Source organism: Balaenoptera acutorostrata, chromosome 2 (genome assembly GCF_949987535.1).
Source record: "Balaenoptera acutorostrata chromosome 2, mBalAcu1.1, whole genome shotgun sequence".
Classification (NCBI taxonomy): Eukaryota; Metazoa; Chordata; class Mammalia; order Artiodactyla; family Balaenopteridae; genus Balaenoptera; species Balaenoptera acutorostrata.
The window spans coordinates 178,309,507-178,327,172 of record NC_080065.1 but is presented as its reverse complement, the minus strand read 5'-3'; the positions used below and the strand labels follow the sequence as shown (position 1 = coordinate 178,327,172).

The window sequence follows — 17,666 nt, the reverse complement described above, 5'->3', positions numbered from 1 at the left end:
GGTAGCTCCGCCCCGCCCCGCCCCGCCCTCGGGCTGGCCCCGCCCCTCTAGTCGCCAGCGGCCCGGCCACTGTGGAGGGGGATGGGGGCGGGGGGACACGATCGCACCTGGACGGGCAGGTGTGTGTGCGCGCGTGGGGGTATCCGGCCTCGCCCCCTCTTCCTGTCCTCGGGGCAGGGTCCCCCCACCGCTATCCTCCCCCCGACAGCTGCCGCTGGGCCGCTGCGGGGGGCGGGAGAGGGCGGGGCTGGCCTGGGTCCAGCTCCTGGAGGGAGGGCGGTGGTGGCGGCGGCGGCTGCGGGAGGTCACCCCTCCCCCCGCCGGCTCAGGGCTGGAAGCCGCCCAGCACAGGCCTGGTACACGGTGGCGTGACCACCGCGGGGCGGGAAGGGAGGGCTGGGTCAGCGCGAGACTGCACAGACCGTAGCTAAGGCCTGGGCTCCATTGCCAGCCAGACCTGGGCTCCAATCCTAACTCCACCAAGCCCTTACTTGCTGCCTCAGTTTCCCCATCTGTAAAATGGGGCTAAGAACGCTGCCTGCCTGATAGTGGTGTTAAGATGATTCTATAACCATGAGGCAGGGGCCTAATAGAGGTCCCTCAGGCAGGAAGGCCCATAAACAGGGCAGTGTCTTTGCAGGAGCCAATTATACAGGGCTGGGCACTTAATGAGAGTTTAATAAATGTTACTATTATTCCCCCTGCACACATGTGACATTGTCATTTGTGTGTTGCCTTCCCCACTAGAATGTCAGCTCTACAAGGGCAGAAATTTGCATCCATTGTCACTGCTGTGTCCCTGGCACCCAACTGGTTCTCAGTGTCTGTGCATCAACTATCAGGGTGTGCGGGTAGAGGGTGCACACAGGACCCAGCTCCCAGGGACCACACCACACAGGCTGTTTATAAAAACCATTTTAAATTAGAAAAGGTAAGAAGCATCAGTGCACACAGACGAGAACAAAGGGACAGAGGGCCCAGACCCATGTGCGATGTGGTCACCCCGTGGCTGAGTGGGCAGTAGGGGAGACTGTCAGGAAGGCACAGACAGCTGAGTCCAGGGCGCTGGTTCCTCTGGGTGTGGCTTCAGGCCCTGTGGGCTCAGAGGTCAGCCTTCCGGAAACTTGCTCTGTTCAAGGAGTTCCTAGGGGACGAATGAAGTGGATCAACATGGCCACAGGGCCCCCAACTCCATAATGCTACCAGCCTCCTCCTCCACCCCCTCTCCTTTTCCTCCCCCATCCTCCTCCAAGGAGGTCTTCTATGGTCTTCCTGGCTCCTTTTACATTGGTTCTGATCTGGTCATGGAATCAGAAATTCTTAGAATCCACCACTGGAGATATGAATCACACCCATTTTACAGATGTGGAAACTGAGGCTCAGAAAAATGAAGTCACATACCTGGGAAATGATCAGAAACGGTTGCCCAGAGCTTGAATATGTGTATGTGTCTGAGTATTCACATGACTGTGCAAAGCCCTGAGCACCCGTGTTGATGTGCACGTTTATGACATCCCCCACGCTCTGCCTGGCTTTGCCTGCCCCCTCTCTCCCTCTCTAGGGTGGCAGGCACCTGAGGCCGGCTGCGTTTGGCGCCAGCAGCTGAGGCAGGCGCTGGGTGAGCAGGGGCTGCAGAGCCTCCCGCAGGCGGGAGTAGTTGCGCTCCAGCTCACGGTGGTACTCCTTCTGGTCCGGCCCAATCAGGGCTTTGTTCTTCCGCAGCGCATCCTCGCACCTGAGGGAGGACCAGATGGCAGGAGATGCTCAGGGGCTGACACTCAGAAGACAAAGCAAGACCAGAGGTGGGGAGTCTGCGAGCTGGGGTCAGGCATGCAGAGGAGCCTATAATGGGGGTATGACAGGTGGATATGACTTAATGGAAATCAGAGAGGCTACAATGGGGGCTCAGATTGATAGACAGGCTGTACTGGGGAGTCAGATAGGCAGAGAGCCATAAGGCGGGGGTTAGAGGGACTCTGATTGCGGGGGGTGGTCAGGCCTACTTCTTGCAGAAGTCTTTGAAACAGAGCCGCAGCTTGTTGTGATGCCTGAAGAGCTTAGGGTCTTGCGGGATCTCGGCCAAAAACACCTGGGCCACCTCCAGTGGACCCTGTGGGGTGATAGGGGCTTGTGACGATGTCTGCATGGCCCCCGGGGGCCTCAGGCAGCCTGCACACCCCACCGGCCGTGCCTGGTTTACAGTGGGCCCCACGGAGCCCTGCAGCACCATCTGCAGCATTTTGGCATCAGGCGGGTCCTGCTCGGTGGCGAAGGCCAGCTCCCGAGTCTTCTTCTGCATGTCCTCAATGGCCACCTCTACTGGCGTCAGCACTGTCTGCGGGGTGGAGATGAGCAGGCACGCGTCGGGGCCTGAGGATGTCCTGACCCAACCCAGCCCACGGCAGCTTGGACCCCAGCTGGGGGTGGACAGGGGTCCACGAGGCTGTAAGGAACCAGGTCTGGGGCTCCTGCCTGCTTGGGTCTGGCAGGGTGGGGGTCAAGGTTCAGCTGCCTTTGTCTGGTTCTGATAACTTTGGTCTGTTCTAGTCCAGCCTTGGGTCAGCAAGGTCTGGAAGTAGGGGTTTCAGTCTGCAGACTGGGGTCTGGAGGTTGGAGTTTGGGGGTCCCTGGCCTCCCTTGGTTTTGGGGTCTCTGCACCTCCCCTCCCTGGGCCTCCCCCAGGCCTGGGCCCCGCCCACCTCCTCCCGGTGGCACACGCGGATTCGTGTCTTGATGTAGGGGAAGGCGTGGTCTGTGCTGAGCAGCGTCTTGCGCTTGTGCTGCTCGGGCAGTTCTCCGTGTGCGCGCCCGTCCGGCGTGAAGGGCGTGCAGAACAGGAAGGTTCGCAGCCCGTAGTTGCGGTCGAAGTAGGTCACCCGGTCCTTGAGCTCATAGGTGTCAAAGTGCGGCTCCACGTACGTGATCTGGATGTAGGCCTGGGGCATGGGGCTCCGGGGTGAGGCTCTCAGCCCCAATACACACACCTGGGGCTTGCTGGCCTCCCGCAGGGGCCCCATCCCTGGAGAAAGGGGATTTGGGCCTCCCCTGGGTCTGGGGGCTTTGGATCTGGGGTTCCCAGGTCTCCCTATGTCTCCTTTGGATGTTTGGGAATCCCCTGAGGAATAGGACGTGGGGTCCCCGAGGGAGATAAGCTTTGGAGTTTCCCAGAGATACAGGATTTGAGGGGCCACAGGATTATAGTATTTGGAGTCTCCCTGAATATAGGATTTCGGGGTCCCTGGGGGGATGGTCAGGAGCCCTCACCTTCTGGGGGTCCAGCTTGGTCTTGTCCACAGGGTTAGAATCTTTGATGATCTGGACCACGTCCTCCCCGAATCTCTCCGTGTAGAACTCCTGAGGACACGGGGCTGACTCACAGCTGCACAGCTGCAGCCCCAGCGCCCTATCCCAGGGCACCCCGCCCCACCCCGCCCCAGGGCAGCCCAGTGCCCTGTCCACCCCCCCACCGCCAGGACGTGCCTCCAGCCGGTGTGAAATCTCGGCCAGCTTCGTGATGGACGGCTCCTTGTACACGAACTCCTGTTCATCCAGGTCACCGAAGCGGGCACCGTAGAAGCCCACGCGGAAATATGTCCCGAACACACGCTGGGGCTGTGGGAAAGCTGTTGTTGCCCAGGAGGCCCTGCTGGAGGTCCCCCTACGCCAGAGACACATGGGTCCTCAAGCCCCATGTGCGGAAGAGGTGGGCATGGGCGGAGGACCCCGGACACCACAAGAACATCACATCCTGGGCACAGGCAGGGAGGGGCATGGACCCAGATGACTGCTAATTGCCCACACCCTCACTCTTTTTCCCCAGCCTGTCTCCTACCTCCCCCAAATCTTTATTCTCATTTAACACAAACCCCTAGTTTCTGATTCTCCCTCATGACCCACGCAGTTCTTCAGAGTCTGGATCTCAATATGAAATGAGAACTGGGGCCCTATTGCTCATAACTAGGTCCTCAATGCCTATAGGTCTGGGTATACAGTAGGTGCTCAATATATGCATGAGTGACTGAGGGAAGGCGTGGCTGTTTCTTGCTCTGGGACAGAGGCTCTGGTTCCCTTGTTCCAGTGCATCCCCTCCCCTCCCAGATCTAAGTTTGCCAAGAAGGTCCCCCTCCCTCCAGGTAGGCTACTTTCCACCGGGAAGGATGGGGGTGGCTCCCTGTTCACTCACCAAGGCAGATCCAGGCAGGGTGAGGTGGGCACCAGGAGATGGAGGTGGGGAGCAGGGGGCAGAGAGACAAAGTCATGGGTGAGGTCAGAGGTCACAGCCCCCAACCCCCAGAGTCCTGGTTTTGCTGCCCCATGAGAACTATTCCATGGGCAGAGAGAGGAGATCCGGGGAGGGAGGGGACTTGCCCGCCCCGCCCAGCTCCCACCCAGTCCTCCCCCCTTGGTTCTGGGTTCCTGCCATCTTTGGCCAGAAAATTCTCCCCAAACTAGGAGATGCCTAAAAATAGACCCAAGTAGGGGAGAGGCGGGAGAGGGGGGGACATTAAATGGCAATGAGGAGCAGAGATCCTGGGGGAAGCCGGGGAGACAGGGAGAGACAGAAACCAAGAGAGACACACAGAGAGAGTGATCAAGGAGAGAGACAGAGACAGGGAGAGATGAACAGAAAGAGACCAAGAGACACAAAGAGAGAGACAAAAAGAAACAGAGACAGAGGAAGTTGGAGGCCCCCCCTTCCAGGCAGTGACCAAGCTGGCCCTGACTGAGGGAGGGGTGTCTCTGGAGAGCTCCCAGCTGGGTGAGTCACAGGCTGCCCTGGAGATCTGGGGCAGGGAGGGGGGCTCTGGGGGGAAGTAGTGGGGTGCGTCATCGCCCACTGAGCCCCCGCGGCCAGGCAGCTGTGCTCCTCCAGCGCCCCCTGGTGGTCCCTGACCACTGCTGACCAGAGGCAGGTGGCCACTCACCTCCCAGCCGGAGCTCTGTGGGTGGGGACAGAAGGGTCAAGGTCAGCTGAGCCCAGCAGGGGCCAGGGGCTGGGGCTGAGGGCAGGGTCTGAGAGGGCGTCCTGGGCCCACCTGGTGCATGATCTTGGTGAAGGCCTCCTGCAGTTTGCCGTGCACGGCAGCCAGCTTCTTGTAGTCGCGGTGGGCTTCCAGGATGGGGATGAGGGTCTTGTAGACCTCATTCACTGCCTCGTAGAGCCCACCCTGGGGGTGGAACATCAGGATATCCAGCACCAGCCCTGATCTTCTCTCCTGCCTGGAACAACCCTCCTTCCATGCTCCTACCCACCTTCCAGGGCGCCATCTTCCATCACCTCCTCCAGGAAGCCCACCCTGACCACACCTGCCCCAGATGGGGTACCAGCCTTTCCACTCAGCCCCTGCAGACATCCTCTGTGGTCTCCACCATGCTTACTATGGACCCGGTGCTGTGTACATGTACACTCTACCCATGTTCCTTCATTGGTGGGAGGAGTCATCTTTTTTTTTCCATTCCTCAGAGGGGAAACTGAACTTCAGAGACGTGGAGGGGCTCCCCAGGGCCAGGACCTGAAGGCCGGCCCTTCTGCCATGGTGCCTAAGACCTCCACACCCAACTGCCTCCTGGCACATGGTAATGGCCGCTCCTGAGTGCCACTGGCCCCCAGTCAGGGCCAGCATCAAGCCTGGCACACGGCAGGTATCCTGAGCTATTTGCTGACTGTTAGAGGTCTGTGTATACCATCTGGCTTATTCCCAAGGCCTCTGTCTCTGAGACTCCAGAGAAGTGATCATAATAATAAAAACAATATTAAAAAAAAAAAAACCTTTAGAAAAAAAGGAAAAAAAAAAAGAAGGCTTGATGCAAAGAACTGAAACAGGATGGTAAATATAGGTGGTCACTGAATTTGAGTGCTGGGTATGGGGGGTGGTGGGGATACAACTTTCTTTTATGTGTTCTTGAAATTTTTTATAACAAAAAAGAATTTTAGGGAATTCCCTAGTGGGCCAGTGGTTAGGACTCCACACTCTCACTGCAGGGGGGCCCGGGTTCAATCCCCTTAGTCGGGGAACTAAGATCCTGCAAGCCACATGGTGTGGCAAAAAAAGAAAAAAAAAAAAAAAAAGAATTAAAAATGGTAACTGAATATATTCGAGGCTTATTATATCCAGACCATGTGTCAAGGGTTTTATGGGGAGAAAGGCAGGTAACGGGGCCTCTGAGGGATCCCAATCCTTCTCCTCCACAAATCCCCTGCCCAGAAAGGGTCCGGGCAGCAGCTTCACCTTGCGTCTCCGGGAGCGGGTATCGGGCCCATCAGCAGATGCACGACGTCGCCCCAGCCCCAGGCCTCACCATGGTGAAGTAGGCGGCCGCCTGTTCCAGCAGCCCCACCAGCCCCAGCTCCGTGAAGTGCTTCCCGGAACAGAAGCCCTCCTCATCAGGCGACAGGATGTCGTCAGAGATGGCGGACTCCTCCAGCACGTTGGACGAGATGTTCTGGGGTGGGAGGTGGCGTCAGAGCCTGGTCCTCGGCCCGCGTGTGCCACCTCCTGCCCGCCACGACCCCACCCCCCGTCCCCCCATCCCCGCCGCTCACCTGGAAGGAAACGCAGCCCACAGGCAGGTGGCGGCTGTCCTCCAGCAGAGCGAGGTACTCGGCCACCAGGGCGGCCGCATGAACCATGCACTGCGCAGCCTCCGCGTGGTTGCCCAGCTCCGCGTGCTTCCCCGCCATGTTCTGCAGCCATGTCAGCCGCAGGTCTGGGGAGCCCTGGTAGCCCCGGGCAATCCTAGAACCCAGGTGAGGGGGGGATGTGAGGAGGATGGAGACTCCCCTTGCCCCCCTGCTCACCCCTCACTTGTCCATCCCCTTCACCTGTGACCCCACCCATCTGCCCCAGACAATCTCCTCACCTTTACCCCATTCACCTGTCTCCTAACTTATCCCACTCCTTACCTGTCCATCTCTTCATTACCCCCACAAGTGTCACTCTGGGTCTGCCCAGGCCCATCCCTTCTGTGTGCCCCCTGCCTTCCCTGTCTCCATCACCTGGGCCCCCATCTCCCACTCCCCAGTTTCTTACTAAATACCCTTCACTCTCCTCCAAATCACTTGTTCCCCTAATCTGTCACCCCTTCATGGGTTAGCACCTCACCTGTCTCTCCCACCTGTCCCCCTCACTTATTCTTGTGCTCCTCTGTCATCCTCATCTGTATGTTCATCTGGCACCATTTTTACTTGCTCATTTACCTGCCCTCACCTGTCTGCTCACCTCTCCATTCACCTGTCTGCTCACCTGGCCCCTCACCTGTCTGCCCTCTCACTTGGTCATCTTCACGTGTCTCCTCTCCTGGTCCCTCTTCACTTGTCCCTCCTTACTTGTCTCTCTTATTACCTGTACGCTCACCACCTCCTCTCCCCTCACCTGTCTGTGAATGGCAGAAGGTTCCAACCGGCCCTCCTCACCTGTACATGAGGTCAATGAGCATTTCCGGGTCCTCCTGATGCTCCTTCATCTTCACCGTGTCAGTCAGGATCATGTGCAAGTTGAACATCAGGTCCTGGACCTGGAGCGGGGGATTGGCCAGGAGTGACGGAGCCGAGGTGGTGGGGTCAGGGGTCAAGCATGGCAGGGCAAAGACCCTGGCTGCGGAAGGTGGGGCGGGGGTCCGGCGGGGTCACCTGCTCAGCAAAGGTGCTGTCCCGCAGCCCCACATCCTCCTCGGCATAGGTGAGGATGGTCTTGAGTGAACGTCGCAGGTGATCTTCGCTGAAGTTCTGCGTTGTCCCCACCAGGGACGAAAGCGACATGGTCACTTGCATCTTCACGCGGGCAAAGTTCTGGGTGGGCCGGGGAGGAAGAGCACGCCTGACTGTGGACCTCGGACTCTCACACCAGAGCCTGCTCGACCCGCTGACTTCACCCCTCTCCCCTGCTGCCCCGCGTCTATTGCGTCAAGACCCCTAGTTGGCCGCCCTCCCCAGAGCCGTAGATCACACCCCCCCACACCCCCCCACTTACGTTGCCAATCTCGAAATTCTGGCGCATGAGGAGGTAGAGGGAGGCGCTGGCGTGCGTGCGGATGGCGCTGACACGGCTGCCGCAGTGTCGCAGGAGCCTCAAGCAGAGGTCGGCACACAGCTCCGTGTCCTCCTCAAACAGCAGCTCTGGGAACTGGCCCCCAGGGCGGGACAGACACCAGTCAGCCCCTCCCCGTTCTGACTCAGAAGGTCCCCGATGGGGACATGGGCAGAAGCATCCGTCTGTGTTCTGCCTTCTCTGGCCAAGCCCAGCAGGTTTTGGCGTCAGACCTGGGTTTAAGCCCTTACTGTGTGACTCCGGGTGAGTAACTCTGCCAGTCTGATCCTTGTTTCCCTCCTCTGCAAACTGTAGCTAAGGAGTGAGTGTCTGCCTCATGGAGTTGCTGAGCACACAACAGTCGCTCAATGAATGGGCTGTGACTGTCACTCTTAAGAAGCGTGGCTGTCAGAGGTACTCACCTTGGATACCAGGGCCCGCTGTGTGGCCAGGCCATGCTGCAAGAAGAGGGCACTCTGGGCACTGCCCAGACTGTACAACACAACCTTTAGTACCGCGCCCAAGATACTCTCCCGGGCCTCTGACAGCATCACCGTCTGGGGGGCCAGAAATCCAGCTGTTAGAGACTGGGGTGGTTATGGAGTCAGGGAAGGAGAAGGATTCTGGAGTCAGAGATCACAAGGCCCTGTAGTGGGGTCAGAGGTGAGGGAGATGCTGGATCAAGCCCTACCTGCACGATGATCTCCAGTGTATCCAGAACCACCAGGCTTGCCTCGGTTGCCAAGTTCCCGTCCACCAAGGCCTCGTGTTCCATTTCATCCTTGGTCCTGGAGGGGACAGGAGGGATTGAGGGGGCCTCTCAGGGCCAGACTCCACCCCACGGCTGAGGTCTTTCCCCTCCCTCGGCTGCCCTGGGGGGAGCGCCAGTTCTCTGGAAATTGGTCTAACCCCAGCAAACTACTTCCTGCCCACACCCACTTGTCCACACGGTCCGAGGTTTGTCTCCAGTGTGTGACGCTCTTCCGCCAGCGTACATTCTCCTGGTTCCCAAATGGGCTCCTCTCTGAGACACACAGGTGCATGTTCACAGATGTGCAAAAACATAAAGACACACGTGACCATGAGAATGGATCCCACACACATGGGATCCCTGTGAGGACACTGGGTGACATGGATGCTTGCGGAGTGGATGCAGTTAGACGTGAACAGGGAACACAGACACCCACGTGTACGGGGATAACGTGTGGACTTCCTTCTGGGAAAAGTAAGCCAAATAGAGGCAGAGATGGTCCCCGTCTTGGGGCCCCTGGTACAAAGGCTGGGAGGCACCGGGTAGGGACGTGCATGGGGTACATCTCCCTCTCACCACGGCTCCGTCGCACCATCTCCTGTCGGGCTCCGATGGTGCCCAAGATAGCTTCCTCCAGCCGGGCCTTCATGTCCAGTGATTTCTTGAACGTGAGACTGTTGATACGTTCAAAGGCCTTTTTCCCCTGCAAGGACAGAGAATAAGTTCGAGGCTGACTCTGCCTTTTTCTGTGGGCTAACCTGGTCCTGCTTCTTCTGGCCCTTTCCAACCTCCAGGGCTCTTGTGTTTGAAGACACAGTTCTCCACTCTATAGCAAGCTCTCGGTGCGTCCCGAATTCTGTTCATGAAGGAAATTCTCCCTTTTCACATTGGCTCAGCATAGAAACAGTCCACCCCTTTCTCCCCAGAAACCGGTAACGGTCCACTCCTTCACACCCAGCCTATAGCACCCGAAGGCCCCACATGCATCCGCAACCTGCCTCCTATACCCCAGTCCCCTGCCCACCCCTCGAACCTTGTATTCAAAGGCAGCCAGACAGAGGTACAGCAAGTCCAAGAGACGACCCAGCTGAGGGAGGGCCAGGTCCGCAGCCCAGCGCTGCAGCAGGGCTGGCTCAGCATTCTTCAAGACCCATAGCACACACACCAGCAAGGTCCGGCTAGACTCGGCAGAGAGGGCACAGCCTGAGCGAGCAGCCTGGGGACAGAGAGGGGACAGGGCACTCAGAAGGGAGAGAGGTGACTTTCATTTTTCTCCATATTAAGATGAGAACTGGCCGATTGATACTTCACTGCATAAATTCCATTACCAGGTTATCGGACACACAATGTCCAAAATACAATAAAAAAATCACAAGACATGTGAAGAGGCAGGAAGATGTGATTGATAAGGGAGAAAAGACATTAGACGCAGGCACAAAAACAATCAAATGTTGGATGGGGTCTCTGGGGACAAGGCTGGTACTCACGGTCGCTGGGCCCTGCGAGATGCTGGCCCGGGAGCCAGGGGCCAGGGGGCCACCAGCGATGGCCATGGCCACTGAGGGGTTGATGGTGCCTCCTATGTCCCCTTCCCCTTCTGTGTCTGAGTCGAGCATAGAGGCCAGTCTTGACCGCTGACCTGGACCCTCTGGGGGGGGAGAAAAGAATGAGACCGTAGTTAAGTGCTGTCTCTGTCTCAGATTTCAGCTCACAGGTCACCTCCTCAGGGAAGCCTTCCCTGATTCCACCCCCCAGACCAGGGTGGAGTCTCTAGTTATTGACTCCCAGAGCTCACTTACTGTACTTGTAATTAGATACATTCATCATGCAACTGTTTCTAAGATCCACAAAGGCCTGGACTATATCTGCTCTGGCCACTCTAAACTCAACACTTAGAACATGGCCTGGTGCACAGGAGCAGTCATTGTAAAGATGATGATGATGATGATGATGATGATGATGGCAATGGTGACAACCACAATAATAAATGCTGCTGCTATTATTATGGCACCAACTGGCGCTTACACAGCATTTCCTGTGTCAGGTGCTGTCCTAAGCACTTTAACAATATTAACTCTTACTCTGCAAAACAACCCTATGAGATAAGTACTTTTATCACCCTTACTCTTTGGAAGAAGAAACTGAGGCACAGAGAGGTTGAGTTACTTTCCTGGGGTCACACAGCAGGTAAATGGTAGAGCTAGGATTTTAATCTAAACAGTCTGGTTCCAAAATCTCTGATCTTGGACTTCCCTGGTGGTACAGTGGTTAAGAATCCACCTGCCAATGCAGGGGACACAGGTTCAATCCCCGGTCCAGGAAGATTCCCACATGCCACGGAGGAACTAGGCCCGTACGCCACAACTACTGAGCCTGTGCTCTAGAGCCCACATGCCACAACTACTGAAGCCCGTGTGCTCTAGGGCCCATGTGCCGCAACTACTGAGCCTGGGTGCTGCAACTACTGAAGCCTACACGCCTAAAGCCTGTGCTCCGCAACAAGAGAAGCCACTACAATAAGAAGCCTGCTCACCGCAATGAAGAGTGGCCCCCGCTTGCTGCAACTACAGAAAGCCCATGCGCAGCAACAAAGACACAACACAGCCAAAAAAAAAAAAACTCTCTGATCTTAAAAGAGTACTGTCTCCACTCCCTCCTCCCAAAAAAACACAGTCTCATCAGAGAGAGAGTTGCTGCCAACAAATACAGAACAGGTTTCACCCCAGAGAGTCTTGAAATAAAAGGTCAAAGTCAACTGAGTTTTACTAAAGCTCCAGCCCAGTTTAACCTAGCTGAATTCCTGACTGGATTGAGGTGATCAGCCCCTTATCCTAGTTGCCTAAGAGAGAGAAAGGGGAATGCTCACTGGGAAAAAATGACATTGCTTCAGTCCTGATGGTCCTTTTACATGCAATGTCCAAAATGCAATAAAAAATCAGAAGATGTGAAGAGGCAGGAAAAGGTGACTGATAAGGGAAAAAAGACAATAGAAGCAGGCACAGAAATGATCAAATGTTGAAGTGAGCAAAACTTTAAAATAAAAAATAAAAAAGATGCACAAACATGGGTTAAAAAATGGAGAATTTCAGCAGAGAACTAGAATCTACAACAATAACAAAATCAAAATTTACAACTGGAAAATATAAAATTTGAAATTCAGAACTCAATGGAGGGGATTAATAGAAGACCAGACACAGCAGAAGACAGAAATAGTGAGCTCAAACACATGTGAATAGAAAGCTTCCCCACTCAAGCACAGGGTGCAAACAGAATGAAAAACAGAACAGAGCACAGCAGACACTTGTAACATGATCATAAAGGTCTAACATACGTGTAATTGGAGTCTCAGGAGGAGAGAAGAGAGAAAACGAGGCAGAAAAAAAAAATTCAAGAGATAACAACTGAGAGTTTCCCCTGAATGATGAAGGGGATCAACCCACCAATCCCAGGTCTGTGTTTCCAACCACTGAACACACTTATCCATCAGTGCTGCCAATGAATGTGCATATAAATGAACGAACACAGGGCTCCAACTGATGTTCCCCACCTTTCCCTCCTCACACCTCTTTCTAGAAGATAATTCATCTCCCATTTATTGCACGCTGACAATATCCCAGTACTACACGTCCTCAGATTTTCACATAATCCTAGGAAGTAGTTGGTGCTACCACTGTCTCCATTTTACAGGTGATAAACCTGAGGCTCAGAGAGGTTAATGGCTTTCTTGGGGCCCCACAGCAGGACTTGAACCCACTCCTCCGATCCTAACACCCATGTTTTTACTCCTAACATGCTCGCCCACCTTTCCCGATCTGAGCCTTGTGGGATCAATCAGGCCCCCAGATCATGGGACCCCACCCCGCCTTGCCCTGCTGACCAGCGAAGTCGTGCAGCCGTGGCAGTGTGTTCCGCGCCAGTGACAGCAGTGGCAGGTAGAGCTCGGCCACCCGGGCCTTCACAGTGGCCTCGGCGTAGCGGGGGTCAGCATCATGGCCACAGAGCAGGCTGTGGACAGCACTGATGGCCTTCTTGTGCAGCAGGGACGCCCTGTGGGGTAGTGAGGTGCTCAGGACAGAGTGGACGTGCCTCCTGGACCTTCCTCCCGCCCCACGGCCAGGCAGGGCCTGTGCTCACCCCTCGGCCTCAGGATCCAGGGCCAGGGCCAGTTCCGTCAGCAGGAGCCCAGCCAGGAAGTGCTGCTGCCGGAACGACCCACTCAGCTCGAACATGCTGATCACCTTGGGGTCTGGGGCCTGGCTGGAAAAGGTGGAGCTCTGGAGAGGGGGACAAAGCAAGGGACCAGGGGCCAAGGGTCAGAGGTGAGAGGTTAGGGTTAACTCATCTGTGAGATGACAGGGCACAGGGTCCAAAGTCAAAGGTTTGAGAAATGGCAGATGGAACGCCAGTCTGGGAGTTAGGATTTAGGGGTGAGAAGTCAGAAGCCGGTCCTCCCAGGAAACTGCTGAAAATGCAGGGTCAGAGGTGAAGGGTCAGAGGTAAGGGGTCAGTCCCCTGGGCAGTGGCCTATTGCGAAATGGACACAGATGAGGGAACCACACAAGAAGGGCTGAAAGGCAAGAGGTCATAGGTCAAGAAGAGGAAGCAGATGTGAGGCCAGCCCACCTGCGAGGTGGTGGAAGATACGGAGGGCGAGGGCGAGGCCGGGGGCGACAGGGGGCAGCAGGGGAGGTTGAGGGTCACATAGTGCTCGTGGCCGCATAGGATGCGGGTGAAGTCCATGCGCAGGGTCAGCAGCACCGCCGGGTTGGGAGCCGACTGCAGCCGTGTGGCCACCTGCGGGGGAGGGTTCAGCAGGTGACATTACACTGCTCTGCCCACCAATCCGCACCACCCCCTGCCATGTCCCCGCAGGTGTGCTGTCCCCTCCAAGTCCCCCACAGGTGTGCCGTCCCCACCACATCTCCGCAGGTGTGTTGTTCCTACCACGTCTCTGCAGGTGCGCCATTCCCACCACGCCCACCCCTACCTGCTTGTAGTGAGCCCGGACCAGGCTGAAGACAAAGCCGCGGTCCACCAGGGACAGCAGATCACTGAGGAAGAAGGCCAGGCTGGCGTTGAGGTGCTCGGCCAGCTCCACGTCCTGGGGGCACAGGGCCTGTCAGCCCATGCCCACTCACCCCATCAAGCCTCCATTCCTGCCCTTGGCCTGGCTCTCGCCAAGGCCACCAGTGACCCCTAAGAGCCGTGTCACTGCCCGAAAACCCTGGGTCTCCTTGACACACCCTTGTCTCTGGGCTCCGGACTCCCAGGCTTCCTGGTTGTCCTCCTCCCTCTGACCAGCCCTTCCCTTCCCCACAGTTAGTGTCTACCCTCCACCCGGCTCTGCTGAGGACACTCTTTTTTATTCTCTCCCCAGATTTGAGTAACACAACACAGATGGCAGAGACTGGCTGCTGACCCCCCACCATATCCTCTCACAGGTATTGGGACGCTTTTTCAGAGTTCAGAGCTGGGTAGGGACTACATTTCCCAGCCTCCCTTGCAGCTGAGAACAATCATGTGACCACATTCTGGCCAATGGGATTTGAGAGGAATGATGTGGCCACTTAAACAGAAGGGGCAGGTCCTCTGGTTTCCATAGCCTGTAATGCCTGATGTGGCAGGTACCACGATGAACTGAGATGGCCAGGCCCACACCGTGGAGCCCCCCATAGCCCACCTATGCTCAGAAATAAACTTTGGTCACATTTAAACCATTTGTAATGATGTCCAAGCAAATTAACCTTTGCCCTAACTGATAAACCCTAAGAAATCATTTAACAAGCATCTACTATGTACCAAGTCTTGTGAACGGGACAGACGTGGTCCCTGCTGCTTGTCCAGCTCTCAGTCTCATGGGGGGGGGGGATGGGGGATAAGAGTATTCCAGATAGTTCTATGTGTTTCAAAGACAACTAACAGGGTGCTATTTCAAGAGAAGCCTGAAGGATGAGCAAGAGCCCAGGGGAGAAAGGCGTTCTGAAGAGAGGGAACAGTAAGTGCAAAGGCCCTGGAGCAGGAAGCACCTGGCAAGTGTGAGGAATGACAAGGAAGGAGGATCCTATGGCCTCAAGGCCCAGCTGCCCTCCTGCTTTCGGGAGCTACTCTTGGCCTCACAAGTTAGCCTCAGTGGCCTGCAGTTCCCTGCAACCCAAAGAAACAAAATACAAAATCCACCTGAGCTCCGAGTCCTCAAGTGGGGCAGAGACTTGTGCATGGAGCCTGATACAGTTGGTGCTCCATAAATGTCAAGTGAAGGAATGAAACCGCTGTGGCCCATCACTGATACCCCCCCAGCGCTGTGACGAAGGTGCTTCTCAAGGGCATTGTTCTTCCCTGCAGCCCTTTTGAGGAGGGTTTCCTCATAATCTGGATCAGCCTCCGGGAACCCAGCCCTTGGGGAGGCTCTAGTGAAACAAGGTTAAAACCTTTGAGATCAGCCCAGAGGTCGTGGGGGATTGCACAAGGGCCAGCTTGGGCCGACCAGCATTTCAAAAATCTGGAAAATTCCCATCAAATCCAGAAGTCCCCTTTCTCTTTAAAAATCAGACATTCTGGCCACATGCCCTCTGGTCCACCATAAGCCCCACTCCCCCAACTGAAGCTGGTGGTGAGGGTTCAAATCCCCATTCTGCCCATTCCCACTTATATGGTATCAAGTTGTTACTCAGTCATTCTTTGCCTCCATTTCTCCAACAGTATAATGGAGGAAACAATAATACTAACTTCATGGAGTTGTTGGGAGAGTTTAATGATGTGATCCATCTAAAGTATTTAGGTAGGGACTTCCCTGATGGCGCAGTGGTTAAGAATCCACCTGCCAATGCAGGGGACATGGGTTTGAGCCCTGGTCCGGGAAGATCCTACATGCCGCAGAGCAACTAAGCCCGTGCACCACAACTACTGAGCCTGCATGCCCCAACTACTGAAGCCCGCGTGCCTAGAACCCGTGCTCCACAACAAGAGAAGACATCGCAATGAGAAGCCTGTGCACCGCAATGAAGAGTAGCCCCCGCTCGCCACAGCTAGAGAAAGCCCGCACACAGCAATGGAGACCCAGTGCAACCAAAAATAAACAAATAAAACTAACTAAATAAAATTTTAAAATAATAAAAATAAAGTATTTAGGTACACAGTAAGTGCTCAATAAATGCATAATTTTATTACTATTATCATTGTCTGCCCAGCTTCTGTGAGCACTGGAATTAATGGTCCAGGGCCTGGATAACCATCAAGGTCTCGGAACATCAACATCCATTTACTGAGTACTTACTGTATACTGATACTGTGCTAAGGGCTAATGCACCTGCCCTGTCACCTCTCTGCCTTCACCAACTCCCATTCTCCACTTTGTTCACTTCACCCCAGCCACTCACCTCCTCACTGCTCCTCTGACAGTGGCACGGTCCTGCCTCAGGGCCTTTGCACTTGCTGTTCACCCCCTGACTGGAATGCTTTTCCCCCAGATATCACATAGATTGCTCCCTCATGCCCTTCAAGTCTTCCCCTAAAAGTCAGCTCCATGAGGGCAAGGAATTGGGTTTGTTTTGTTCACTGCTGTGTCTCTAGTTCCCAGCACAGGGCTGTGCTTAAGAAATAGATGTTGCGTGAATAGACTGATTCAGCAAATGGGATTTGTGGTCTTGTAGCCAGGAGGCACTGGACAGGACTGATGCCTCGTGTGGCTGGCTCTGTGTCCTCCCTAAGCACCCCTGCCCCACCCTCCCTCCATGGAGGCCCCTCCCCCTTACCTTGTGGACACGGGTGATGACCTCCAGGCCCACAGAGCCCACCAGGGCAGCAATGTCATCCAGGAAGCGCCCAGGGAAGCGAAGCTTGCGGGGTGTGTCCAGCTTCTGGCCCAGAAGCAGGTGCAGCGCCATGCTTTTCACCTGGGGGTGGGGCAAGAGGGTGGGGGGTGGGTCTTGAGGGGCTGTGGGTGGAGGCAGCCTGCCAGAAAGGAGCAGAGATTGGGGGGCTGTGAGTGGTGGCTTGAAGTGGGCTAAAGGTGGGCATGAGGGGTCCTGGATGTGGCTTGAGCCCTGTAGTTTTGGGGTGAGAGTGGGGCCTGATAGCTGTGGGGAAGGCCCGAGAGCTGTGGGTGGGACTTTGCAGGTTGTGGGCGGGGCTTGAGAAAGACATGGGCGGGGCCTTGAGTGGGTGCTAGGCAGAGGGGTGGGAGGCTGAGAGAGTATGGGTGGGGCTAGAGCAGGTCTCCAGGGGTCAACGTCTGACTGTAGGTAGGAGGGTGGGGCTTGAAGGCCCACCAGATTGAGGGGGGATGGCTGTAGTCAGGAGGAATAGTTCAAGGCACCTCTTGAAGAGTCTGGGGGGTGTCTCAAGTCTGATCCCAACAGTTTCCTTCTCTCTCTTGCAGGGGAGGCCTCCTTGCTAGTTGGGGGTCTCTCACTGGTCTTATAGGGAAGGTGGGTAGGGGGGATACTTCTCACTGTGGAAGGGGTTTCAGTTAACTTTCGGGGGGCCTCTCCAGGGAGACGTTCCCTTAGGCATCTCTTATCTCTCTCTACGTGCGGGTCTCTTGGGGCCATTTCTCAGGGGGCTTAGGTACACTCTTAGGCGGCTTCTCTCCCCAAGGAGAGTCTCCCCTGGGGGCCCCTTGTTCTTGGGCGGGGAGGAGGGCGTCTCACCATGAGCTGGAAGAAGAACCAGGCATGCTGCAGGACAGCCTCGCGCACGGCACTGCCGCTGACCACCCACTGCAGGGCCAGCTCCTCGTGAAGCAGCTGGGGGCAGGGGCAGGGGCAGGGATCACAGAGAGCAGAGGAGCCCACCCTGTACCCCCGTCTGGAGGGCGTGACAGGGGAGGATGCAGCTGGAGGGCTGGGGATTAGAGCAGCGAGAGGCCATGCAGGAGGAAAGGGGCCAGG

General features: G+C 56.0%; 1 protein-coding gene across 7 annotated transcripts in view; it reads right to left on the bottom strand.

Moving 5' to 3' along the window:
• Positions 1-900: 900 nt before the first annotated feature.
• The window catches only part of DOCK6 (dedicator of cytokinesis 6), a 42,599-nt gene continuing 25,833 nt past the window's right edge, over positions 901-17,666 (bottom strand). For 4 of the 7 annotated variants that reach the window (XM_057540241.1, XM_057540243.1, XM_057540244.1 and 1 more), the window contains 26 exons: positions 17,427-17,522; positions 16,530-16,670; positions 13,766-13,879; positions 13,402-13,572; positions 12,913-13,052; positions 12,656-12,825; positions 10,266-10,426; positions 9,812-9,994; positions 9,355-9,481; positions 8,967-9,051; positions 8,719-8,815; positions 8,450-8,584; positions 7,971-8,123; positions 7,631-7,789; positions 7,415-7,515; positions 6,545-6,737; positions 6,301-6,444; positions 5,037-5,168; positions 4,926-4,940; positions 3,481-3,606; positions 3,265-3,354; positions 2,700-2,936; positions 2,192-2,335; positions 2,004-2,110; positions 1,574-1,735; positions 901-1,144 (listed from right to left, as the gene is read on the bottom strand). In XM_057540241.1, the coding sequence (XP_057396224.1) occupies positions 1,102-1,144; positions 1,574-1,735; positions 2,004-2,110; positions 2,192-2,335; positions 2,700-2,936; positions 3,265-3,354; positions 3,481-3,606; positions 4,926-4,940; positions 5,037-5,168; positions 6,301-6,444; positions 6,545-6,737; positions 7,415-7,515; positions 7,631-7,789; positions 7,971-8,123; positions 8,450-8,584; positions 8,719-8,815; positions 8,967-9,051; positions 9,355-9,481; positions 9,812-9,994; positions 10,266-10,426; positions 12,656-12,825; positions 12,913-13,052; positions 13,402-13,572; positions 13,766-13,879; positions 16,530-16,670; positions 17,427-17,522 (3,426 nt within the window). In that variant the 3' untranslated portion in view covers positions 901-1,101. Of the gene's footprint in view, positions 1,145-1,573; positions 1,736-2,003; positions 2,111-2,191; positions 2,336-2,699; positions 2,937-3,264; positions 3,355-3,480; positions 3,607-4,925; positions 4,941-5,036; positions 5,169-6,300; positions 6,445-6,544; positions 6,738-7,414; positions 7,516-7,630; positions 7,790-7,970; positions 8,124-8,449; positions 8,585-8,718; positions 8,816-8,966; positions 9,052-9,354; positions 9,482-9,811; positions 9,995-10,265; positions 10,427-12,655; positions 12,826-12,912; positions 13,053-13,401; positions 13,573-13,765; positions 13,880-16,529; positions 16,671-17,426; positions 17,523-17,666 lie in introns of those variants that run through there. The other 3 variants (XM_057540245.1, XR_009007114.1, XR_009007115.1) reach the window with 3 other exon arrangements.